General features: G+C 39.2%; 1 protein-coding gene across 1 annotated transcript; it reads left to right on the forward strand.

Moving 5' to 3' along the window:
• klf5l (Kruppel-like factor 5 like) lies at window positions 1–26,910 on the forward strand. Its single transcript, XM_044371865.1, has 4 exons — window positions 1–267; window positions 14,467–15,403; window positions 15,930–15,989; window positions 23,950–26,910. The coding sequence occupies exons 1-4, from the start codon at window positions 127–129 to the stop codon at window positions 24,126–24,128; spliced, it is 1,317 nt and encodes a 438-aa protein (XP_044227800.1). The 5' UTR covers window positions 1–126; the 3' UTR covers window positions 24,129–26,910.
• Window positions 26,911–27,637: the final 727 nt, after the last annotated feature.

The following is a 27,637-nucleotide window of genomic DNA, read 5'->3' on the forward strand; positions in this document are numbered from 1 at the left end:
CAGAAGAGAGGGGAGGGCCGTGGACTTGTCCCGAAGCTTTCACATGAAAATATTAGAAATCTTAATGTACTTTTAGGCTAAGCCAAACTCTGAAGACATATTTGATTAAGTGATAAATTAAGCTAAATGGCAGCGAGTGTAGGATTGCCCATTAATCCGCCGCACGCGACAGAAGAAAGGGCGGTTTTCACGCAGCTGAAGCCGGTGAGGCTGTCGGGAGCGGACGGCGCGGAGGACTCGTCCGTGTTTGAGGACGTCAAACCCGCGGTGAGAGTCACTGCCACCCGCTGAGGTCCGGCCGGGCTCCTGGTGAACCGGAGATCCGGCTCCTCCGGGTGTTTTAATAACTTATTTCTCCCCTTCACTTTCACGTCTAAACTGACAACGTGGCTGTAGGTGGTTCTTCAGCCAAAGTAGAAAGTCGTTTTGAGGATAAACAAAACTGCTAAAAACCATTTAATTACCATTGAGCTGCATGTTGTGCTTTTCTTTTCTACTTGTTAGGCTGCTTTTACCTCTGAGAGGAAGCAGCTCACCTGTACAGGCAGGCAGGTTAAAGTCCAACACAGACACCTGACATGTTAGACAACGCAAGTTCACACATAAATTGTTTGGAGCAACTAGTGGCAGCTCTGTAATATTTGATCAAACTTTATTTATATTCCTTAGTCATGTTAGGAGATGTGCAGTTAGTAGAGTTAGCTTGAAGTTTCTCTTAAGATATGTATATGTATATGTATATATATATATATATATATATATATATATATATATATATATATATATATATATATATATATATATATATAATGACATTCAAAGCCTCTAATATGCATCTGCAATGATTGTAATTGATTTATAATGGGAAATAATTTATGGATACAGAAAAGGTGATGCATTACATCACTGAAAAGCAAGAATTAGCTTATTGTAGTTGGCTGTATTGTAATTGCTGTAGTTTATTTGAAAACAAACACAATTTATACCTGCTGTGTTGTTGATATCAATATACTGTAAAGTTAATACCCTGCTGGCCTTAATTATTGGGATTACTTAACACCTACAGTACATTGGGCTGGATATAACCTGAGTGCATGTGCTATGTGGTTTCCTGTTTGTTTCCTCACATTATGATGGCCGTCTATGCCTGCAAAAGTCATGGGATGTGATCACATGATGGAGCAGCAGGTTGAATCTTAGTCTGCAAAATGGCTTCTTCTTCATCAATCATCGTGCTCCTTTAAAGATCCTGTCTGTGTCCCGGGAACACTTAGTTCGCTCCGTTGCCAGAAATGTGCCTGAACATTTCAGGAAGTAGCAGATGTCGTGTTACAGCAGGGCAACATGCCAGTCAATCGTAGAAAATAAGTTAAACAAAAAGGATTAACAACATTTTGTGACCTCCCCAGCACCTCTTTTGTTAAACATGAACAACTGATCACAGCAGAGACATGACAGCTGCATTAAAGTTAAATGGCTGTGGATTGTACGTTGGCCCTGCGTGATCACAACACAGCGCAAACTGAAACCGGATGCCTTCGGACGGTGCTGAGTTTGGCCTCCCGCCAGGTGTTTGGTAAACAGGGAGCCAACCCCGAGACCCGAGGCTAAAACTGCTCTGCATTTCACACGAACAGCAATACTGTACGCCTACAGTGGATTTTATAGGTGAAAGATGTTGGTTCTTACTGTTCTTTGTTGGCTTTTTTTTTTTTTTTTTTTGTCTGGCGGTGTTGATGCATATGGATGTGATGCACTCTTCTTCATGTGTTGTACATGCGTGCAACACATTCCGCAGAAAGCATCAAGAGTTGCAGAGAGGGCCCGGCTCCTACTGTTGATTTTCATGCAAAAATGTAACGAACGCAGTCACGTGGTTGATCTGTTTTGAACTGACTTTATTGGCATTGTCCACTGGACAAGTACAGCCCAAGAAACTGATTAACAATCAATATCTAGATTTCTGTACGTCTGCGTAATTTGAATTTATGTGTACAGGCTAAGTGAGCATTGTGCAGCCGTGTTATGCAAGAAAAGTCCAATATCGGTGTTATTTTATTATAATTATTGGCAGATACTCAATATTATTGGATCGGGAGTCAAGACATCTGTAGTAATCTGTCCTTACAGCATCATACAGCTGCCATATCAGTAGTATATATTTTTTTATGTCTTCTTTTATCCCTGAAAGAACAAAAAAGTGCGCACACACTGCTAAATTGTTCACAAATCTTATTTAATTCCACATGATGATGCTTGGTCTGCTTCGGGAAGACTTTTACCTGAAGAAGTCCCATAGTGGTTGATGTGTGACTTGTTCTTTTGTGTATTTTTTGTTACGCAGCACCTGCAGAAATACAGATGTTCATGTGTCCACTGATACTTGCTTTCTTCTATCCATACCAACCAAGTCTTCATACACCCAGAAAATATTATATATAATATATCAGTAAGTTTAAACAGGTATAATAATGACCAAAAAGGTGAAGGCTGAAGTTCCTCTCTCAGCACGACAAAGCTTAGAGTCATTTTTTTTCTAGGAGATGTTTCAGTCATTCTTGTTTCAGGTTTTATCCTTTGTCTTCTGTGCAATGTGAGAAACACAGAGAGTTGCCTTTGTACAGATAAATGGGAGACACAATGGCTGTCATAAACAGTGAAAAGACATTTTATAGTCTAAATGAACTGGTTTGTGTGCTTCCATGAATCATAATGTCATGTAGCTGAAAACAGGTTTTAGCTGTCAATTATTGACTCGAGCATTATGAGAAAAACTTGCTTGTTTGCATGTGGATTCTTTGATGTAGGGCTGCAACTAACGATGACTTTCATATCGATTCATCTGTTGATCATTTTCTCAATGAACGGATGAGTCGTTTGGTCTATAAACTGTCAGAAAATAGTGAAAAACTTTTTTCCAAAGCCCAAGATGCAACCTAAAATATTTTGTTTTCACTTGATCAACAGTCCACAGTCTTTTTGTTGCAGCTCTATTCTGATGGTAAACATTGTTGCTTCAAATGAAGTATGATGACAACTTACAAATATATGTAGTATTGCTTTTACCCAAGACAAAATGGCCAACATTCAGCTGCTTTTCTCTTGTTTCTTGCAGCTGTAACATGCAGTGCTCAGTGTTATGCAAAGCGTGACTTTGTCAAGAACAAAGACGGCAGGTTAAGTGAAATAGTTACCCCACAGGCAGATTAATATCAACCACAAGCCGAAATGGTTTACCTTATGTGCTCTTGATTTACTGTGAAGGTGCATGCTGTTGGTTTCCACACAACGCATTCCACGGAAGTCATTCTCTGTTTGTCTTGTTTTTTTCACTGTCACCCTTTTTTTACTCTCCATTTCATCCTTTTATTCTTCTGTCTATAATTGTGTTTCAAACACAGTGTTTCTGACTAAAGCAAAGCACTCTGGGAAGTTCTGAGTACAAAAATAGCCTGCCTCTTGCCTTTTTTTTTTCCCCCTCTGAGACATGTCTTTGTGTCATTGTGTTGGTGTGTTAAAGACCGCTTAACTGAGCTGATGTCGTGACAGCAGTATGTTGCCCGACCTGTCTGAGCAGGGCCCACATCTCCATAAGCCGCCTCGAGGCAAGAGGGAGGATGATAAAGGTCGACCTCATGAGAAAGTTACAGCAGCAGTAAAAAGCTGATGAGGCTCCAGAGACACCAGTCATATGCAGGTCTTTGGTTTCATGTAATGTTGTCTTTGTGTATGTCAAAACATGTCCCTTACTGCTGAGTAATTTTGTCAAAAACCTGTCTGTAAATGAGCTCACTGATCTTTTGGCTACCGTTGTTTTTAATTGTGTTTCAACGCCTGTGAGGAAAATGGAGTGAAATTAAATCTAGCAAACTTGCAGTCTGGAATTTTTTCATACAGTTGAAGTGGTTTTCTTGGTAACTTTAGGGCTGTGCAACAAGTTGTAAACACAACATTGACATATTATCACCTTATGAATTTGTTATGGTGAATGTGTTAGCAAGCAGTTGCCTGTTTACACATCCAGCAGATATGAAACAACATTTGAGTCAAATGTCTAATACAAAAACTCCTGTTTTTGCTCTAGTTTGGTCTCCGCCACCTCCTGAGGAAAATATGTGGTTCACTATCTGTGAAATGATGCACAATGTTCATCAGCTTGTTGCAGACTTATGTGTCTGCCGTTTACTGCTGGGTGTGTATCGTACAGTGGATTTGTCAGAGCTTTTTTTTTTTTTTTTGCCAAAAAAAAGCTGTTAGCAGACTGAACCAAACAGTCAATCTGCAGGATACTAAACCAAAACAGTGAGCTGAAAGATGCTAAAACACTGAATTTCAAAATTCATCTGTTACTGTGTCCCTGTTCATCACTACAAGCCTTTTCACATTACACATACAGTCTATTGTTAATATGAATATATTTATAATTAGTTTTCTCTGAGTCACTGGAGGAATTAAGAACATACTGTTAGTTCCGTTAGTTCCTTTTGTCACCTTAACACTTGAGGTATTCAGGTAATTTGTCAGTAGCAATTGGAAAAATTTTGGCCGAAGGCTATTCTGTTCTGGAAAATCATCCTGCAAAATTGGTTCCGTAATTGTTTTCAATGAGTCTGTGTTTGTTGTTCAGTGCAGCAAGCAAACAGTAGGCCCACAATTTCCCCTTTAATTAACATACCGTTGGAAGTGTAAAACCACAGTGATTATTTAAAGAGGAAGACTTTTTTATGTCTAGTCTGTGTCTGTTTCTGCACTGGTCAGAGGTCACCTGGCTGATGATACTTTGTCTACATGGCCTGCGTTTCCTTGTCTGTTCAGCCATGATGGCTATGATTGCTCATGCTAACTACTTTGTTCATTCTTTAATTCCAAACAAAGTATCCAGTACATTTATGCTCCTAATCTGTTGCTCATGTTATCAACAATAGACATCAGATCATATGAAAACCAATTAGATTATCGCTTAAAGGAATATGTTGATTGATATGTTTGAAATACTTTGGTGGCCAACTGTTGCTCGTGCTGTGTTAACATTTATATGACGTGGAGGGTAGAGAAAGGTTGCAATGTTGCAATCACTCACGTCACAGAACAACTCAAGACAGTTGTGTGATAACAGAGCTGGTAGAGTAAGGATTATAAATACTGTGCATTCATGATATAACAGCATATCCAGAAAATTTGGGTTTAATCACTTTGCATGACATACTTTGGCAGAGGTGAGGCATACCTATTTACTTCATTTTCAGGTATTTCTGTATTATAAAGCATCAAATCAGATATATTGGAGTTTCAAAGAAACCAGTAAAAAAAAAAACAGGAAGTGTCAGGAACATAATGACAAAGATCCAATTTGTATTGTAATATTGTTGATTTATATAAATGTCTGTTGGCAGACATTAGTCTTTCATCAGTTCAGTAGAAAGCACAGACATTTAGTTTCTATAGTATCAGAAAACTGAAAAATACCCATCACAACCCAGTGCCCAATGTTAAAAAAGCAGCATACTCTCACATTTGAGAAACTGGAACAGAGAACTTTGTCAGTTTTCTTTAGAAATGACTTGTTATCATTACGTTACACAGGATCCGGCCTTTACAAATACCAACATTTTGTCAGCCTAGGACTGAAGTTTGCCTGCTCATCAAAAGAAACTTTTAAACAGTGCTTGTTGTTTAGTTGAATTAATCTGTTCATGTTCCATGAGAAGTAATGACAGAATAAGTAACTGATATGAAACCTATTTCCAGATTCTTTTGTCATTGTATCAGCAATGGGTTTCCTGTAAGACTGAGCGTAGACGACAGGCGAAGTTATAGAGTAACTTAATGGCGTACAGATCAAGAGCATGTCACTAGTCACGCCTAATGATTCCTGGAGATCAATACTCAGATATGGTTTAAAATGACTCTTGTCTCAAGAGCTGCAATGTTTTTTACATCCTTTGATTGTACTTGGAGCTTGTTGTGTTTTAGTTGATGCTTCTGATGTCATTATTTTGACCAGAGTGACCCTTTTCCACATGGTTTGTGTCATATCAACCAATATATCGGTATATTGTCCTACATCCCCACGTCTTGTTTTTTTTGGCCCACTGTTGCTGGCAGATGTTTTTCATGCTGCAAAAGGCTGAAATGGTTTTGGTTTGACTAATGATTTGACTTCTAGGACAACACACGCAGCTGATTTGCATCTGAACAGGCGTCTGCTGACGAGTCTGAGCTCGCACAATCCCACAGTGATTGGTGATGAGAGGTGTGATGTTAGGAAACAACATGATTCATTGGAGAAAACTGAATATCTGTGAAGACCGAGATATTTTTTCTCTTTATTTATTAAAAATGTATTGTAGTTTTGGTTTTGAGATTGGAAAATGGGTGTGTCGCAAAAGCAGAGCTCCAACTTTTAATTTTTGGTCTTTGAATTTATGGATTTCTGTTTTTAAGATTTTCTTTGATTGTTGTTATTGTGCTCAGCTTTATCTATTATAATCCATTATGATTTTGTTATCTTGCTCAATGTTGTTTTCTATCATTTGTGTTCTGTACACACAACATCTATTGCACATCTGTCCATCCTGGGAGAGAAATCCCTCCTCTGTTGCTCTTCTTGAGGTTTCTTAAGTTTTTTAGGCAGTTTTTCCTTATTCAAACCAAGGGTCTAAGGACAGGGGATGTACAGACTGTAACGCCCCCTGAGGCAAATTTGTGATTTGTGTAAAAATGACTTGACGTGACTCAGCTAGCTGTCTGTCAGTGCTGCATTTTTCTTCATCTCATCTGCCACAGATGTTGTTAGTTATCTGTTGGGTCCTTTGTGGCCTCCATAAAGCTCACAGATGCTCACAGCGGGAGTATTTTCTGATGTCATAGTGAGCTTCAGTCAAGAATTCAGATGTGATCAGAGTAAGATAATAAGCAGGTTATTGCAGCACTCAACTCAATCCACAGACCTGGGTTACTTGTTGTGTTTCAAACTCTTGGGTGCACTTGAGTCTGACTGTTTCATTATTATCGTTCTCCACCGCCAAGACAACAAACTGAACCTGACGCAAAACAGCGTGCTTGAAAATGAGCAGTATGGCTGGGTTCTAAATAGACCTTCAGAGCAACAACAAAACTAATACCACAAGTAAAAGAAATTGCTTTCAGCTGTTCTGCAAAGTAATCAGTAAACTCAGGACTGTGTAAATGGCTGCATTTTCAGCACAAGAAATTGAAATTTTTATTTAATGTGGACCTGATGTATGTTCAAACACATCAATCAGTCTCATCCTAACACAGAGTGTTCAGTTTACCAGCAGACCAACCAGAAACTGAGCAGATTCATCATTTGACTCATGCTGTTCTGCTCTGTTTGGGTTCTTTGGTGTGCTGATGTCATCTGTACCCATCATGCCCAGCCGTGTCTCTGTACCAGACAGTACACGCTGCCTACAGACAGTCCAGTCATATTCTACTGTTTCCTAATACCTGTGGTCTGCAATAGGGTTGAGCGATAAAATTTTCCTACCGGCCAACATCAGCTCAACCAGCTAGCGTCAGCTGAGTTTTGCTCAGCAGCCAGATATTTCTCCGTAGGATCAGTCCACCTTAAGTGAGCCTGATCAGGTTCAGGGCTGAGTCCCTTCACTTTAATAAGCAGGTGGCAAGCAAGACATGGTAACCTGGCTTGGATCTTGAGGAGTTGTAGCATTCAGTTGTAGCATTCTGTCTCTCTGCTTCACACAATACAGTATCCTCTGGACTTCAGTTTTTCTGTTTTCTGGATGTTTAGACACAAGTAAGTGAGATGTTTGAACACTAAAAATGTTACCAAATGCTAAATAAATCTTTTCAGTTTACCAGATGTTCACAGATGAGCTACACTGAGTTCCCGGCAGTAACTCTTGGCTTCATCAGTCACTGTCCTGAGAGGCCAAAATAAGTCTCCCTATCTCTCCCTCCATCAGTGGTCATAAAACATCATCACAGTCTCAAAGGTTTTGTTTTTTCCTTTGACGACCCTGTCATGATTTTTACTCCGTTGATTCACAGCGAGCAGACCAAGAGGCCCCGGCGCTATCAGTCTTGCTTTTATGGAGATCCAAAGGCGAATGACCACTGTTCCTTTGCATTCCTAAGAGCCATAAAGGAAAACTAGTGTGCAGAAACAGCCAGTTAGCAGGGGAAGAGGTCTGATATAGCGGACCTTATAACTCAGACACTTTAGGTCAGAGGGCTGCTTTGACTGTTTCTCTACTGATACATTGTTCAGTATGAAATAAACATGGGTAAATGTGGTTTAACGACCTGTTTAGTAAAGCTGCAACAATGATTTGATTAATCTGCAATCTGCTATTTTGATAATGAAATTATAATTTTTTATCATTTTTCAAGGAAAAAGGCCAAATATTATCTGGTTCCAGCCTCTCAAATGTGAAGATTTGCTGCTTTTCCTTGTCATATGTGATAGTAAATAAAAGGTTGAGGTTTTGCACTTTTGGTCAGAAAAAAAAAAGGCAAATTGAAGACATCACCGCAGACTCATTTTATAAACTAAATGACTTATTGATTAATTGACAAATTAATCAATGATGAAAATAATTGTTAGTTGCAGCCATTCTGTTAAAGATTTCTCAATCAATCAGCTTAATTCATAAGAAGAAAAAGTTTTTGATGACTTTTACAGATCCACCAGTCAATTAATTAAATAGTTGGAAGTGGGAAGAGCCCTGATTGGTCAGAAATGTGAAATTAGTGAATGAGTGGTTTTGTTCTTTGACAGTGTGGGAAAAAGGAAACTACCTAGATGCCAGTCGGACTATGTTTGTAAATAAATTTGAGTCACACATGAACATCTGTGAACATCTTGTCTGCTTTTATTTTCGTGGAATTCATGCTTTTGTGTGGTAACAAGGTGCAGGCTTCTCAAAATCATAACAACCGCATTCAACAATAATACAACTTTATCAGCAAAAGCAGACAAGATGTTTTCATACTGTTAGTGCACTGAATGGAAAACAATGGCTGCAAGCAATATGAGAAGAAAAATGTAAAATGTGTAGCAGCGTTAAGTTTTTCTCCTTGTAGAAAATGGGTTTAAAACATGTGAAGGCCTGTCAAGGATGGATGTTAGATGGACCAGAAGTATGGAAACTCCCACTCCATCCAATAAACCCGAGCAGAGCTGATAAGAGACTCTTACTGTTTGTTATCGGGCAGAAGGATTCATAGCGGAACAGTTGTACATGTTCTCCAATCATTAACTGACTCATTCTTGACCCGGAGATATTCTCCTCGTTTACTTCATGAAACGATACCAAGACATTTTGAATTGTAGTTCATCGACTCAGTCGCCTTTTGAATTTGCCGTGCCTCTAGTCAACATTATTAACTTATAAGACAAACACCCCAAATAAACAACCATCAAAATGCAAAGGTTTCCTTTTAGCTGTTTAAATTATAACTGAAGTTTCCTTTGATGTTTTGAAGACTGAAAAATGTAAAATCAAACTGTTCTTGAAGTCTGCAAGTCCTGACCAGAAATTTTAATTTCCCTAGTGGAAGGGGAGGATGAGGAGGTATTTGCTTTGAGCAGGGACTAATTTTAAATGATTTATGCTTTTTAAGGATGTTGTTTTTTACTGGTGGATGGTTTGCTGAGCGTGTGTGCAAAGTTCGTGACTTCAACAATACATGAAATTACAATGTGTGGCTCAGTTAGATCATCAATCACTGGAGATGTTTTGTTGATAGTTGCTCCCATAGAAATCTGTGAATTGAGCTAAGCCAGGCTAACCTCATCTTTCAACATACCTCCAAACTGCATGCATGCAGATACATGAGTAAAGGTATCTGTAAGTTTGTTTGATGTTAGATTTATTTAAATTTTTGGTGCAGTACAGCAGGGCCTCTTTACGTCTAGCCCGGTAAAGAGGCTAAAATGTCCAAAGATGCAGGTGAATCTGACAGCAAGAGGGATCAACAGCAAACCTGCAGGGGACATGGCCAAGGGCACCCAAGGGTTACAGCTGCCAGCACCCCAGCAGTACAGGGCCTGTTTGTGTCCTGTCCTGAAAGGCACACAGGAGCCCTCAGTGGGCAAGAAACAGAGAGGCTGTTTTTGTTTTCTTTTTTTTTCCTCAGTAAATACCCCAGACTTTAATTTCACCAAGTGCTCAGATTGCACTGGTGACAAGGCCGGGTGAGTTCACCAGCGATGAGTGATGGACACCTATTAGGCCCACGAGCACCGCTGACAAAACATATACAGACATTTAAGCACGTACACACATACAGATGTAAAACACAGAGACATGTATATGCATAAATATGCATGAACGCACATAAACACACTTACTCTCTCTGACTTTTGCTCTCTCAGCCACTCACATACACAAAGAACAAGAAGAAAAATTACAGCTGACAAATTAAAACCACATTAAAACAAAATTTATACAATATACACGCAAAAAACAGTGGTTAAAAGTTCATGTATGAAAATATATCAGCAGGTTATTAAAAGAGGGATGTGTGTTTGTGCATGTGTCTTGTGTGTTGATGTGCTGGCACTTGAAGCAGTGCTGCAGAATAACAGCATTGAAACGAGGCCTTCTCTGCCTCCCTTTGTGCTGCCTGTTCAGCTGCTGGACGCGACCTCGAGCACATCAGCACCTCGTTAGGTCATTTGTCCCGAATCCGACGAACGATTCAGTCCAGGACTCCACTGTTCACTCCGGGTTCTGATTACTTTGGGGGGGGGGGGGGGGGGATGTTTTCATACAGTTCAGCTCCTACTGATAAGACAACTTAGGAACTCGGATACGGTTTCTGTTTTTTCTGGTAGAAAATGCTCAAAATGTCATGAAACCGGAGATGCAAAATAGGGCTGCAATTAATGAATATTTTCATTATCAATTATTTTCTTGATCATTCGATTAGTTGTTTGGTCTATGAAATGTCAGAAAATGGTGAAAAATGCCGATGACTGTCTCCCAAATGCTGAGATGACGTCCTCAAATGTCTTGTTTTGTCCCGACCAGCAGTCCACACCTCAAATATATCATCAGTCATGTCACTGAAACCAGAAAATAATCAGGTTTTAGAAGCTGAAACCAGAGAATTTGGACTTTTTTTTTTTTCTTAATAGGTTAATCATTCGGAGCCATTCTTTATCAAAATAGTTGGCTTTTAATTTAATAGTTGACAACTAATCGATTAACTGACTAATCATCACAACTAATGTAAAATATGAGAATGCTGTAATTAGATCACTTTAATCACAGAACATAATAATTCACTGCTGAAATGATAAGTAGTTTATCAACTGGAAAGTATTTTAATTGTAATGATCAAGTTTTGGAATTTAATTAGTACTTTGGTTTGATGCTGCAGGTCACAAATGTGAGCAGTTTTATAAATAATTTTATCCTTTTGTACATTTTTGAACATTTGTCATCGTTTTTGACATTTTATCAAATAACCAATAAAATCAAATCAGTTGTGAACATCATCATTTCTGATACATCTATTGATTATTGTGCAGTAGCATGCTCTTTAAATTATGCGAATTGAAAAATCAATCACTGAATCAACCAGTAAAGAGTTACAGCCCGAACTGAAAGTCGTCATTACGTCTGTGCAGCAGCAGCATCATAACTGAACATCGTGTTTCTCTGAATTCTGGCTTTTTTGTTTGTTTGTTTGTTTCCGGATTTCTTAGAAATGTTAACAGATTCCCCATCAGGAGTTTCTGATCGACAGCCACTTTAAATCCTTTCAGAAGTCACCATCAGATCATCCCCCTCGTTCACGCATCGGTATCGGTTTCATAATGAGCCGCTCACTTTCATCTGTTGTGGTTTTCTCTCTCTCTCTCTTTCTTGCTCATTTGTTTTTCTGTCATTCCCTTCTGTGGCTCTTGTTTTTTTTTCTTTTGCTCTATCTCCACCCTCCCCCTCCTCCCCCTTTTTGTCTCGCCATCCATCCTTTCCTCAGTGTATCTGTTGTCATTGTGAGGATCAGATTTGTCTGGCAGGTCTATTTTTACTTGACAGTGTTTAGGTTTCGCTGCATCTTTCTCATGCCTTCAGCCTTTGTTTTGGTTTGGCTGAGTTTTTTTTTTTTTTTTTCTTCGGTTTATTCTTCATGCATCACCACTTCCATCAGCCACACCCATGTAGGGAACTCTCTACCTGTTTGTGTATGTGTGTGTGTGTTGGCTGGTGTGTAGTTAGGTGTGCTGGTAAATTAATGTGTATCTGCGTGCATGCCATGATTTGTGTGCATTTCTTTTTTGCATTTCTGTGGCATGCACACACATGCATTTATGCGTTTGGGTGTGTGTGTGTGTGGTCTGCAGATCAGATTCTTTATTTAACGGCTTGTGCACCTCTAAAGGAGTGACTGTCTGCTTCATAGACTGAAACACACACACACACACACACACACACCAGTTCATCGGGATTACAACAGGAAAATACCTGCAATCATTTTCTTATACATTCTACCTGTCCAGTCTTGTTGCCTTAAAAAAACATTTCTCTGTATTTCAACACAAAGACACAATTTCCACAGCTGTCACACAGGTACGTCTGATCAGATCTGATTGACAGTCCCAGCAACAAAAGAAAAAAAAAAAAAGCAACAAATGTTTTTCTTTCATCAAATTCTGATTCCTGTGTGGAAGTCACTCTTTTTCAATGAAGTGTGTTATTGTAGAAAACAGGTTTTCATAGCCTTGCACAAAGTTGCAATACCATGTTTAAGAGTTGAGAGTGTAAGTCAGCAATTCTTGCTGCTGCTGGTAATTTTAATTTACTTTAATTACATGAGTTGGTTAAGTAACAAAAGGAAAGTCTGGGTTGTCATTTGGGTAGTATACTCTCTGCATGCCAGTGCCTGGCCTCAAACAAGAAACCCCACGCTATATCGTTTTTATGTTTAAAGTTCTGGTGTTCAATAAGACCAGAAACAAATCCAATGTATTATAACTAGAAAGGCATATTTACTGACCCGCTGCACCCACCTGCAGCTGCAAATCCACAGATTCTATGTTTCAGTCTCAACTCAGATTTCAGCTAAAATTCCTGTACGTTCAGTCTGAAACACATCTGATGTAGCTGAACTCTGTGTCTGCATTATAGCTTGTATTCTGTTGTTTGACTTTCCCCCTTTTCTTTACTTGACAGTTACTTTGAAATGGAAATGGAAAACAAATCACTTCCTGTTTCCCCGTGGATCTTTCCTGGGAAAAGGCTGTTGTACAGGCAGCGCTTAAAACACTTTTAATTGTGTATCTAGTAGTTTGAAGTTTGTATATCAATTGCCAAACTGATGTATATTTTTATGAAAAAATCCGGGATTGTTACTGTGGTCACGTCATTGTGTACTCCAATCAATTGTGATTCCAATCAATCACATTAACAATTACTCATTACTTATTAATACATCTCCACACATGCAAAACGATGTTAACTAATGAAACACACACACAGCCCTTGAGGCAAGAGGACATAACAGGAATTTGGATGCAGGTCCTAATTCTTGTTCCTGGCTATTTGTCAGGGCAGTGAGCTCCACTGGAAAACAGGAATGTGAGGTATGAAGGAGGGGAGGATGATGGAGTAGGAAGTCCTGGTACCACCATCGCTAAAACTTTTCTTTTAACTCTATTAACTGTTTTCATTCTCAAATTTACTGTGTCTTTCAGCCTCCGTATCTTGTGCCTTCATTTGTTTCTATTAACTGTGCTTTGTGTGGAACTGAACCATGTCACAACCACCTTATCACCATCTGCAGCCCATTAATCTCACAAAATAATTACAGCAGTTAAACAAATACTCCATCCGTGTCGGTGTTAAGCAAATATTTTGCCCAACAGTAGGCACTGCCACTCTGGATGTTTCCACAGAAAGCTTTTCCGATTTTAAATGTCAGCATTTGATTGGCATTAGCAAGTGCTCTGCTGTACCACAAGATTTTAACGTGCAATGCTCCAGGGGAGGTAGAATCCCAAATTCTAGCGGTGATGGTGCAGCAGTTTACTCACTGATAGTTTTCCTGGCTTAAAATGATGTTAATTTCCTATAAAGCTGTTGTCACATGACACATGTTTGTTTGTTTTTTTTATCCTTAAGTTGCCGTTCAAGTTGAATGTACTGCAACTCCTAGACAGGTGGGGTTTGTAAGTTTGATCAGCCGCAATGCTGGACACACCTCAGTGCTCGTGGCTTGTGTCTGTTTACATAGTTCACCTTTGATTGAGAACAGGTTCATGCTCCTCCTCTTTTGTAAGTTGAAAGGTATTCTGGGAAATTTGGTAAATTGCTTAGTTAATTAAGATAAAGCAGGTTGGAGGAAAGCGCAAAATTGATGCACCAATAAACAGTACAAAACATTGTAGAGTATGAGTGAAGCGTTGTAGTAAATTTCAGTTTCATTACACACATTAAATTCCTCCTTTATCCTCCTCTCTCCTTTGTTTAGACTCGACTGGAGATGGACAAATACCTCCCCCAGGTCAACAGTCCTCTCTTGAGTCCCATGATAGACACTGGTGACAAGAAGTACAGACGAGAGAGCGCCTCCGTGGTCGATGAGTACTTCTCAGATGAGAAACCCGGCACCCCTTACAGCCTCAACATCAACGTCATCCTTCCCAGTACCACTCACCTTCGCACAGGCCTCTACCGGCCCAACACCAAGACCCTCACACCCCAGCAAATTAAGATAGAACCTGGATTGGAGGTGCCCTGCTCCATCCCCACCACCGCCACCCAGGCGTTGCCGGACTTCACCTCCGTCTTCAGTGTGCCGCCTGTAGTCAACAACGTTTTCATCAAACCAGACATGAGCTCTGACGGAGTGGTCAGCGTAGCCACAGGGTCCCAGCAGCAGCAGAATTTAGACACAGAGCTTCACATCGGACCCCCTGCTCCCCAACCGCAGGTCTACCACATGCCCATCAGCAGCTGTTCCGACCTCACCATGACCCTGTCGCACACCAGCCCGGCAGCATCCAGTTCCAGCGGCAGGACCATGCTGAACCTCAGCAGCGCCACATTGCCTACAACAAATGGAAACTACATGATGGCAGAGCACCAGCTACCGCAGCATCATCAGCATCACGGTTACTATCAGGCCTCAGTGACCAACTCATCCCAGCACACGGCCCCCCATAGCCTGCCACCCTCGCCTCCAAACTCCCAACCAGGGAGCCCAGACGGTCAAGCTGAGCTGCTCAGCTTAGCAACCCAGCCTCCACCTCCATACCAACAGCGTCTGGCAGGGCTAAAGGTGCAAGGGTTGTCTCCTCACGCCATGCTGATGACACACGGCCAGGGCGTCCTGACGGGTCCCAAATACAACAGGCGGAACAACCCTGAGCTGGAGAAGAGGAGGATCCACTTTTGTGACTACCCAGGTCTGTTGTGGTTTATTTACTTCTCACTGCAAATACAGTAGATCTCACTATATGTTTGTCTTCATTTTAAGAAAAATATTTCATAGAATGAGAGAATAATCCTCCACTGGGAGCAAGGATCTTCTTCTCAAACCTTTCTTTCGCTGGGTTCTTACCGCTCACTGACTGACTGACTGACATGCAAAATTCACAGCCTTTGCCCGGCGCTTTTCTGCTACATGGCACATGTTGGTGATGTAAACCTACATTACACTTTGCCTCTGCACTGTGCTCTATGCTCAGCTCATTCAACTGTCCATGTGTAGAGACCCTTAGGCAACATATATAATACAGTATGCAATCTAATATCTTCCCCAGACACACTCAGTAAATAATAAAGCTCTACTGCTGCATACTTTTTTGACAATCGGCAGCTTGAATCATGCAGGATTTCATTGGCTTTAGTTACAGAACACACCAACAACTTGTGTCAGGTGAGCATATTTCTGCCTGGCTCATGATTTCTCTCTGTTTTCTTTCCTTACAGGCTGCACTAAAGTTTACACAAAGAGCTCTCATCTGAAGGCACACCAGAGGACACACACAGGTGAGAAAATTTCAAATTAGATATTATCTGCCTGTGTTTATTTGCCATGATATGTATACCATAATTGCACATCACTGCATTAACTTTCCGACGGGTAAATGATCAGAGTCGTCAGTTCCACATACTTTTATTTTGCTTCCTACGTTTTTCTTAATTCAGGGCAGGTTTGCTGAACATAACATGACGTATACATACAGTCAGAGACACTTATGGCAATTGACCATTTTTTGCAAAAACGTTACTTGTCAGCTAGTAGCCAAGCAGTTGACGAATGAACCACTGATGCTGCTAAAGCAAGCACAACGTCGGTGCCCTGCCTGACCTCATGCAACGCTCCATTTAACACACCAGAACATAACCAGGCTGATTTTTAGGTCCAATTCACCTCCTCCAACATTGCAACATGATGACTTTATATCAGGTACAGTGCAACCTAATGTCACTTGATGGCCAATAAGATTTTAAGCTCTGAGAGTCAAAACGCCTAGAAAATCCATTAAAATGTGTGAGGTCACTCACATTTTCAACCTTGGTGGAAAAAAAAAAAAAAAAAATTCCCTCTCTGTCCAGATTTCCAGGCTAAGTTCAAACCAGCTACCATCTAGTCACAATCTCACCTCTGTAACCATTAGGTGCAGAGTTCAGTTGGCTTCAGCTTATTTATTTGTATACTGCATATTTTGTCACATCGCCAGTTTCGATACGCCCAGTAACTATAATAGATATGAAAAACACAATAAAAGGAAAAAAACAACATAGAAGCGACATTTGTTTGCTTAAGAGTTCGCCTTTTTTCTCCACCATGTTTTATACATGCTCATACCTGTCCTCTGAGCTTCCCCAGAGAGAGAGAGAGAGAGAGCGAGAGAGAGAACAAAGAAAGGAGGGAGGAGGGGAGGATGAAGAAAAGGGTAAAGGGGAAGGAGGGAAGATGCGCTGTTAAAATGAAGGCCAAACCAGTTACTCCTGCTTTTCAGTCCCTTTTCAGAGGATGGAGGAAGGTGGTGGTGGTGGTGGGGGGGGGGGGGGGGGGGGGGGGGGGGGGGGTTGTAGAATGGGGGGAAGGCTGGTATCGATGTGTTTCCCTCCTGTAAAATGAAACCTGTGGATTTTGGAGATTTACTCATCCGATAAAAGCTGCAGAGCTCCTCCGATTGCGAAAAAAGTGACAGAGACAAAGAGCCAACACGTGAATGAATGTGCAAATAGAAACAGATCTCCCTGTGGTCATAAATAGATAACATGAAACTTTATGGATCTCGGTGGGGAAGTTGGACAGCAGAATAAAGCAGCCAAAAAAACAAATAGGCAGTAAAATATGCAGTGAGAATGATAAACAAAACAACACAGTAAAGCAATAAGAGAGCAGTATGTTGTTTCAACTTCAACACAAATGTAAATTACATTAGAGGGAAATATCAGTATCAGGAAGGAGTATGGATTAAAGTTTAGATGTTTAGCATTCCAATTTTCAATAGTTGAAACATCTGTGGCTGTCTTTCAAATTACAGCTATAAAACCATCTGGCACCAGGGGGAAGTTTTGTTATTAAAGTGATATCACATTGATGATTAAACCTGTTTTAGAAAAGAGCTCCTCACCCCGTAGGAAGCACGGTTATTTGTTGTTGTTGCAGGGCTTTGAGGCGATGCGGACAGCGAACGTCCCGTTAACTGACTTACTGACAGACAAATGAAGATGTTGAAATGAACATGCACAACAGCCTCAACAGGGCACTGGTTCCCACTCTTTTTGACTAGGAACCCTTAAAATTAAGTTATATCTACTTGCAACCCATTGTTACAGGTTTCATGTCTATAATCTGTAAATTAGAAAATGTGTCCAAACTTGTGAATGGTACTATATATATATATATATATATATATATATATATATATATATATATATATATATATATATATATATATATATATATATATATATATATATATATATATATATATATATATATGTATGTGTATATATATATATATATATATATATATATATATATATATATATATATATATATATATACACATACATATATAACTTGTGAATGGTACTATATATATATATATATATATATATATATATATATATATATATATATATATATATGTATATATATATATGTATATATATATGTATATATATATATATATATATATATATATATGTATATGTATATATATATATATATATATATATATATATATATATATATATGTATATGTCGGAGCTTTCAAAAAGATTCCAGTTTCTCTTTCATAATTACAATTTGGAGGTTGACGCGAACACTATTTACAAGTCTGAAACTCATGATAACGGTATTTCAGATATGACATGAATGCGGCATAGCTCAGCCCTCCCTCAGCGACTACTGCCGAGACGCCTCTGACCGACGAATGCATTGAACCACTTCCTGTGGCCGCAGCCGGCACATGACCAGTTTGGTTGTGTACAGTCTCAGCTGAGAGGCAAATGCGAATGCAAAACATATAAATGAGCATGCTTAGTCAACTTTATACTTGGATAAGTAAAGTTTTAATCAAGGAAGAAGGCAAATGGTAAACAAAACTAGATTTAACAAACAGATTCAAATTGCAGGGAGACTGCATCACTATCTGTGGTCATTGTCAGCTTTGCTATCATAACTATCTGCCTCTCCCACTGGTGCGGGGAGCCAACCTTGACCATGGCCTCAGCAGCCATCAGAGGTCTGCACGTTGACTTGTGTAATCATGTGTGTATATGTGTGTGTAAAGAGTAGAGTGCTATCAACCTGATTAAGGATCCCTCCAGCCCTCTTCACAAACACTAACTGAGCTGATAAAGTTAAGAGGTCCACAAAGAGTTTATGGGCGTACTGGAGAGCCTTTACATGTTTGCTCTTTGACTCAGTGAAACATATTATACTGGACTGGGTGTAGTCATTTATGGCACGAATGGTTTGAAGTTGATGAAATTGTTGAAAAAAATCTTGAAAATGTTCTCATTTTTTCTTTCTTTTTAAAAAATGTCTGATATTTATGTAAGATAATTAAGGGTCAGTGAAAACATTTTGTTATATCTCCTGTTATTTCACTATGATTCTGACCTTTGCACCGCTTACTGTTGGTGGCAATTAATGATGTGTCTTCAGGAAATGAACATAAGTTTAATGTTTAATTCTTGAGTCAGACTGAGTAATATGAATAATAAAAAAAAAGACAATTATTTTAGTGTATTTATTGTAGACAGAATCACCAGGAATCAGAGGAGGAGTAAGTGTGTTTTCATCCAGCAGGTTCAGAGAGACATGAAGCCTCATATAGAGTAAATATACAGTGTACGTTCCTTAAAACGTGAGCAGCAGCCAGAAACAAAAGCCTTTTGTGTCCCTGAATGATTGATGCACTATAGCTGTACATTTGAGTGTGTTGTGTTTTGTGTGGGTGAGACTTCTGTTGTTTGTCCATTATGGTTCATGACATGTTCAGATGTGCACTCATACTACATTAGTGTGTTTGTGGATTTCAGAGAGAGATAATAGTTTGGCCGTTTCTAATCAGCCACCTGATCAAACAGCTGCTGTCTGTTATGTAGAAATGCCTGTAAAGGCCTATCAGCGCCAGTGCCTTTTTTAGTTTTGAGGAAGATGTCTGCATGGTCGGGGGGGGCACAGCAGGAGCTGCGGTGAACTTATATGTCAAGAGATGAGATCATAGATACCAAAATCATTCTTGTGTGAAATAAAGCTCACTTAATGTTTCCAAATGCCAAAGACTGGTTTCTGTAAGAAGTGGAGAGAAGAAGAGAAACTGAACACAACTACAAATCATTGCACAGAGAAAATATTTTCCAAAAATAAAACTTAAATGAATAAAAGTTACATTAACTCTCCTGGCTCGATGACCGATTTTCAGTTTGTAGAGAATGATTTAAAATTTGATATAAATGAAAACCAAACGTAAAAAGTTGGCTTTTAACACTACAGCACTGCTGATAATCCCAAAGATATTGGCCATGTTTGTGAAAGGTTTTTCACACGGCAGTCATTATGCAGCTCAAGCTCAGTTTATGTTCCCCACATAACAGTGCAAAAGCTTTGTTTTCAAGTTGATCTACTGTATTTTATTGGGGAGGTTCAGCTTTAAGTGGTAAAAAACAATGAAACTGAGGGAAAAACATACACGTTTCACCTTTTCTAAATGTGTAATAATGTGAACAGGGTCTTTGAACATACACAAGTGATGCTGGTGTCATTGCTCTCATCACTTCACAGGTAGTAAGTTGACCAACACGTTAATTTCCCCAAAACTCAGCTTTTCACTAAAGGAACAGATGAATGGATAGAGGGTAGGCTTGCACCTGACCTTTTTGGCAGCTTGTTTAGAAATATATACCAGTGAAGTGTGTTTGTTCTGTGTGTGTGTGTTTGTGTCGTATTTCACCAGCCTGTTTGCTAACCCGCAGGGATAATAGTCTGATAGAGTCGGTTGTGCTTTTGACCCCGACGGCGCAGCTATAGAGCAAAACCAAACACACCTGCGGGTCAAGAGCCTCAACCTTTTTATATGGAGACATTTGTACTCCACCTCTACACACACATTAAGAGCAGTTAACTCTAGAAACAGGATATTGTCCAGATAGGAGGCTGGAGTACTTCTGAGCCTCTCATGTGGGGTTTAGGTGCTGGTTGGATTTTTAAAAAAACCTTTTCAGTTTTAATCGTGGGGATCCATGGTACCCCACATACGTGTTTTAAAGCTGTTACCATGTTTCTAGCTGTAAAATAACACCTATTCTTTACTCAAAAACATTTGTTAAATACTATTTTTAATTTTTAGTCATCCCAACATCATTTTATAGTAGTTACTGGACTGCTGTGGATGGGATATTTTAGAAATATGCTAATTCAAAAAGCTGTTTTTCAGTTAAAAACTGTTGACATTGACTCTCACATACAAATGTAGCCTTTCTTTTTTATCCTTATTTTCAGTTTTTCCTGTCACCTGCCTCACCCCTTTGCTCTTTGGACCCCTTGACTTTGCTAATGGCTATGAGAGAGTGATTGATGGTCAATAGCAGAAGCTATCTAATCAGCACTAATGGGGCCGATGCTGGTAATGAGCAGTTGATGACCCAAATGGCCAAAGACAGTCACACTCCCTCGACGCTGGCTGATAGACAGGTTTCCTCAAGAATTTTCAGCCGAGGACACAGATTAGAAATTACATGTTGAGGCATTAAAAATCTACCAGACAACACTTTGGTTCAATAGAAAAACACACATGAGCTAACATTACGAGACGATCCTTTATATCCTGGTAGGATGAACTTTCAGATTTTTTTTTTTTTTTTTTCAAAAACAAATAAACAGCATTTAATATTTTGCTCAAGACATGAACTCTTTTACTTTTGGCTCAGAAAAGTACCAAACAGTTTAAGGAATCTGGCTTCAGCAGAGGCTCATTGTTTAGTTATCTCTGTCTCAGTTTTGTTTGTGCTCATGCCTCACATTGATTCTCAGGCATTAATTTCCAGCTTGGCTATGAAAGATGACTTTTTTTTTTTCCTATTGTGTGCATACCGGCCTATTCAACAGAGCTATTTTCTCTTTGTTGATGATTAGCTCACTGTTTGGCAATAGCACGTTGTGCCACAGCAGAGAAATGTCAATGTTTGGGTGTATCGTGTTAGGTTTATTCTTCAGTGCTTTCAATTTCCAATCTGCATGCTATCTCTCTTCATACATATGTATCCCGAACCGCCTCATAATTATATAAAGGCGGCATACACTTTATTTCCTAGATGATCAACATTACAGGTACAATAAGCAAGTGCATGAGTTAGGGATATATTTTGCTATTTATCAAAAGTTTCATTCCAAAACAAGGATTTTATTATTATTATTATTATTATTATTATTATTATTATTATTATTTTTATGAAACAAAAAATTAGAGCAAAGCACACTGTGAAAGGCCGGTGTAGGGTTCATTTTTAAAGCTCCTCTAATCAGTATTTTTCATATTAAAGGTACATTGTAGGGTTTTCTTCTAAATAAACAATGTTCTGTTTACATTCACAAACATAATGAATGCATTTCTGTCCTCATAAAACACTTGCAAAGACTTTTTTTTTTTTTTTTAATATTTTAAATTGTGCTTTTGTTACATCCAGGTTTGCTAGTTTGTAGTCATTTTCTTCCTTGTATTTTTTGACAGTGTAATACTACTCTTTCTGGTGCATTACCACCAGCTGTCCATCAGTGGAATAGTGTAAAACCATTGGCATAAATGTGTATTGCGTTACCTGCATGTAATTGCATGTGCATCCTCATCACTCGTGAAACATTGCTCAATAGTGCCCCTAGTGGCCGAAAACTCCACTGGGTACCTTTAACAAAGCGGTTTTAGCAGGCAAAACAAACAAGCCATTCTGTCATTTAGTTATGAGGACTTGTCGGCCCAGGTCCTGTGTGTCTTAAGCACATCCTAGGCTACGCACACATTTCCTTGCACACAGGTAGTTTTTCTGTAGTTGTAGGTGAAACCCCCCAGGCATAATGGCTTTTACCCCAGCGAGCAGGAATTTCACATAAGACATTCATTAATCAGATGCCTCCTTGTGAAAAAATAAAATGATCTTGATTATGAATTAATAACCTCACAAAAACTCAAAAGAGTTGGTAGCATGTCAGGAATTGATGTTGAAATAATCGAATAAATCAGTCACTCAAGTTGCCTTTGAGGATCAGAGAGAATAAAACTGCAGACAGACTACAGGGATGGAAAAAAAAGCCGTTTTAGAGTTCCTCCAGGCTTCAGGTGTAACCTGCTTTAAGACATGTTTTTTACTTGAGGATTGCCTAACCTAGGGCACATGCAACCACATGCACTTGGTCTGACAATGACAAATGTAACTGTAAATAAAGGTGTGTCAGTTACCATTACTCTTTATTAACAAAGTGAGCTGTGATGGCACACACACACACACACACACACACACACACACACACAGCAGTTACTGCTGTCAGCTTGTCACAAACTGAACCCTGTCAAGAATTTAATGAAAGTAACATCTTGCAGTTGTGACGGTTTATTTTTTTAAATTCTGTGACGGTTTGTGAATGAAGCGACCTCTTCCTTTGTTTGTTGTTCATAAATAAAGTTGTATGTATTAACACAGCAAAACAACCTGGATATCTTGTTATATGCTGTGTGTGTGGGGGGGGGGGGTGTGGGTTGTGTGTGTGGGTGCATGACACCTGACATAGTGGTGGAGCACATTGTCTCAAATATTGCACCGTGCAATTTTTATCTCACCGTTTGGCTTCATGGAAATGAGCGGGGTGTTTACAGAAGGGAGCTCTGAAAACCACAAGCACATACTCTCTCACTCACACAGCTAACTGCCATTTAACAATGACTAAATACCGATTATACCCCCACTTAGACGTACAGCCGCATCCAATAATACAGGAACAGGCTGGTAGGAAACAAACCGCCAGATATCAGCAATTACATTGTGATTAAAATGTTAAACGATAGAAATGATGGACAGAACAAGATGTCAAACAAAAACAAATTTCCTGTTTCAAGTTTCAAGTATGCGGGAGTTGATTTTTAGTGCAAATGGATGTAAAGAGAAATCAATCACTGCCTGGAAGGAAGGAATTCAATCTGAAAGTTTATAGAATTAAAGTGTTTATATTATTGTATTACTTTCATGTTAATTTAGAATCATTTTGTAGTTGAATTTTCACTGCCATCGTGGTGTTATTTGGTCTTTTGAGTGGGGAGTTTCTGGTCCAAATCCCGTTAGTGTCTGGTGAAATGTCGGTGATTAAAATCCTAAAAATCTATCCATGAGCAAGGACACTGTCTTGTCATGGCAGGAAATAACATCTTGTTTTTAATGTAGAGAAAATGTTATGTATATTTCTAACATCTTCTCCTCCTCTCTCTTGCAGGCGAGAAGCCCTACCGTTGTACATGGGACAACTGCGACTGGCGTTTCGCCCGATCGGACGAGCTCACCAGGCACTACCGGAAACACACCGGAGCCAAACCTTTCAAATGTGTCGCCTGCAGCCGCTGCTTCTCACGCTCCGACCACCTTGCCCTGCACATGAAACGCCACCAGAATTAACACAGACATACCTTTTATATACAAACACACATAAGCACACACAAATAGAGCAGTATCCACACACGACAGCCCACCTGAACCTGAACAGCGTTAAAGGAATCATGAACAGATACAGCCCCAAAATCATCCCTGTGGACCTGTGGTTTTGTTCTGGTGCTCCCAACAAATGCAGCTAGTGGTGTTTTTGAAGGTGGGAAGCCAGTGAAGGGACCGTGTCTTTGTCTCTGCACTTGCAACACGTGCTGGTTGGTTCCTGTTCAGTGGATGAGTCTGAGGGAGACAGAGTGAGCTCTCGTTACACTTTATGATCTCCTGGTGAAACTCCTCTCTGGCGAGGGAAAGAAGCAGATGTGGCACAGGGGTCATCTGGTAGTTTACACCTTCTATAGGCCAACAGGAATCTGATGTGAACAGTGACAGTTGTAGTGGAGATGGCCACCCACCTAGAGCCCGGTTCTGCTCAAGGTTTCTTCCTGTTGAAAGGGAGTTAGTACTTGCTCAAGAGGGAACGTTGAGTGCAGTCTAGACCTGCTCTATGTGAAAGTGCCTTGAGATAACTTCTGTTGTGATTTGGCGCTATATAAATAAAACTGACTTGAATTGACTCCTGTTCATACTGACCATTAGGAGATCCTTCCTAAAGCGCTTACAGTCCTTGTTTTGTGCAAAAAAAGTATTTAAATATCTATTTGAACCTAATATGAAGCTTCAGCCGCCCAAATTAGTCAAATCAAGTCAATATATTTCAAAGTTGCGGCCTTTTTAGTTCCGTCTTTTTGTTACAGTCCTTTCACTGCGTCTCAACAGGAAAACACTGCCAAGGGAAAGACAAAGAGGGAACTTTTACTAAAAAGACTAACTGTGGAAGATATCCACTTAATTTGATAAACTCAGACTTCTGAAACCTCATAATAACGTTAGATACATTTTTAAATACATCTTTGGACAAAAGGAGGACTGTGGATTTTGTCCTCCATCACTTAGAGGGTGATCTTTTAATGCTCAGTATATCTGTTGTAGACATTTCAACTGCTGCACAGTTACTTTTAATTGCCGTAGCCACCGTCATGTAAATCATGCAAGAGTTCGTGCTGTCAAGCTTCATAACCTCTCCATTTTCTCATTGTGTCCTTTATTGGTCACCTGTTATCAGTCAACACAGTGTTTGCTGAAGTCTTAGCACCAGAGCTAATGATCTACCAGGGACTATGAGATGATTTTGGTGTCTGTCCTCATCACTGATCAGGCGAGAACCTAGTATGTTGATTTTAAATAAACATGCGGTACATAATCAGCGCACACATGCCCATACACACACACACACACACTAAAAAACTATTGCAAATATTGCTGTCATGAGATCTGTGGTTAACAGGCTCTTATGAAGCATTCAGGACTCCTTCTGATTACATCCTGGAAACGCTTCCTTCTTCTGTAAACAACATGAACTATTTGTTTTCTACAAATCTACTGCCAACATCATCATCACTGTCGCCATCTTTGATCATTTTGAACTTTCAAGGACACGTGGAAACGGTCATCAAGCAGACATCCACTCGATCCTTTTGTAAATACCTGTTTATATATGTGTGCATAAGTGTGCGTGTGAGTACAATGAATGTATTGAGATTTATACTTGACAAGTTTTGTTTTGTTTTTTTCATCAAACTCATGTTAATATGAGAAATATTTCTATGTTGAAACTTTCAGGGCCTTAAAAAAAAAGAGTAAAATTATCAACAGATACAATCCGAGAGCTCTCCATGGAAAAGTTAATAATCACCTAGTTGTTTCAGCACAGGTAATACCTGTCGAGCTCAGAGAGCAGAGCGATTTGCCAATGTTTGTATCCATGACATTGCCCGTTTCCACGGCGACCAAGCTCCTTTGACAACAGTTTGCGGTTTGCTTGCAGTTTCTATTCAACGCTTTTTTTTTATCCCCTTTTTTTTCTCTCCCATATTTGTTCAACACTTGAACTCAAGAAAGGCAGAGATGGGTGGATAGACCTGTTCTGTAATCAAGATTGTTTTCCTGATTGTTTTAATGCACAGTGCAGCTGGTGAAAGACTCCCACAGATGTCAGTCCTCATAACACGATGAGCAGCAGATTAACATTCGCTTGATTTCATGACATCAGTTAGAACTGAACTGAAACATCCAAAGTCTGGGAAAAAATGTCATTAAGGAATCGAAGAAATTTAAAAAAATATTTACTTGGCATTTAATTAAAAGTAACAAGTCGGTGATAGTAGAACGTTTAAACAGTCACATAAGCATTTTTATGTGATTGTTATTTCAATCGGTTCATATTGCATCGAGGCTGGAGGCTGCACCCACACAGTACTCCATGGAGGATAAAACAAGCGTTAAGCATTGATTGACCTAGATCTGTCTGACTTGTTTTCATTGAGAGGAAACGCATCCTGTTATTTCAACACTATGATTTTTTTTTTTTTTTTTTAAGTTCCTTCCCAAGGAAACAAGTTCTCCTGTCTTTCTCATGGAAGGAGAAGTGACCACACAAAGTGTACATAACTGTAGTTTTAGTTCAGATGACTGTAAATACTTGTTTGCATTCTAATATTATTTTTTTTTCTTTTTTTAAATAATGGGATTTTAGATCAGTCGTATGCAAATGTGTTTTTAATTTTCTCTGGTTTTGATACTTCATGTGTGTACAAGAATTCACCAGTTTATGTACAAATTAATAAGAACAACAATGCTGTTTTTCTCTGTTTTCTGTTTGATGCTGCAATGAAATAAAATAATTCATAAAATAGTATATTTGTTTTCTTGTGTCTTTGATGTTTGAGCACAATTTTTCTTCAAAAAATAGGAGTTTTTAGTCAAAGTGGGGAAGTAAATAGTGAGCGGAAATTGAGGAAGAAATCAATGATGACAGAACATCATTTAAACAAACAAGCCCTCAAATGTAGCCACTCACTCATCTACTGTGCAAATAAACCATTAGCTGCTGTCACTCATCCAAACTGATGATGCATCTGTCCTGATAAGGAACCTCTTGGAAGATATCAAAGCTTTCAATCTTTACTGATTATTTTATGATTAAATATCATGAACAGGAAGGAACTTGAGAAATATTCAGGAACCATAAAAATGTCAGCAGATGGTTTGCATTTGTCATTTGTCAAAGTGTTATTTGTTGACTTCTGGGATATTTGTGTATCATTCATAAATGTATTGTTCAAAACTGGGACTGTCTTAGTCAAACTGGGAAGTTTGGTCACTTCAAGGTGCACTATCAATATTTATACATTAATAATGGATCAAATGATTATATGTAAAGTGAGAGGGGTCTCTCATAGTGAGAATTATCACCTAGTTCCCCTCAGTTCTGCAGTGTTTTAGTGTGTTTCAGCCCATTGTTTTGGTTTTCTGGCCTGCAAATTTACTATTCAATCTCACCACTCTAATAAAAAAAAAGCTCTTTTACTCTTTTAGTTGATCCTAAAGGGGACATAACATGCTTTTTGTCATTTTCTGAT

This window comes from Thunnus albacares, chromosome 13, assembly GCF_914725855.1.
Source record: "Thunnus albacares chromosome 13, fThuAlb1.1, whole genome shotgun sequence".
Taxonomy (NCBI): domain Eukaryota; kingdom Metazoa; phylum Chordata; class Actinopteri; order Scombriformes; family Scombridae; genus Thunnus; species Thunnus albacares.

Excerpts from the sequence above, each read along its gene's own strand:
- klf5l (XM_044371865.1), top strand. The coding sequence starts at position 127 with ATGGCAGCGAGTGTAGGATTGCCCATTAATCCGCCGCACGCGACAGAA. Across the intron at positions 15,404-15,929 it reads CCACTTTTGTGACTACCCAG|GCTGCACTAAAGTTTACACA; the intron begins GTCTGTTGTGGT and ends CTTTCCTTACAG. Across the intron at positions 15,990-23,949 it reads ACACCAGAGGACACACACAG|GCGAGAAGCCCTACCGTTGT; the intron begins GTGAGAAAATTT and ends TCTCTCTTGCAG.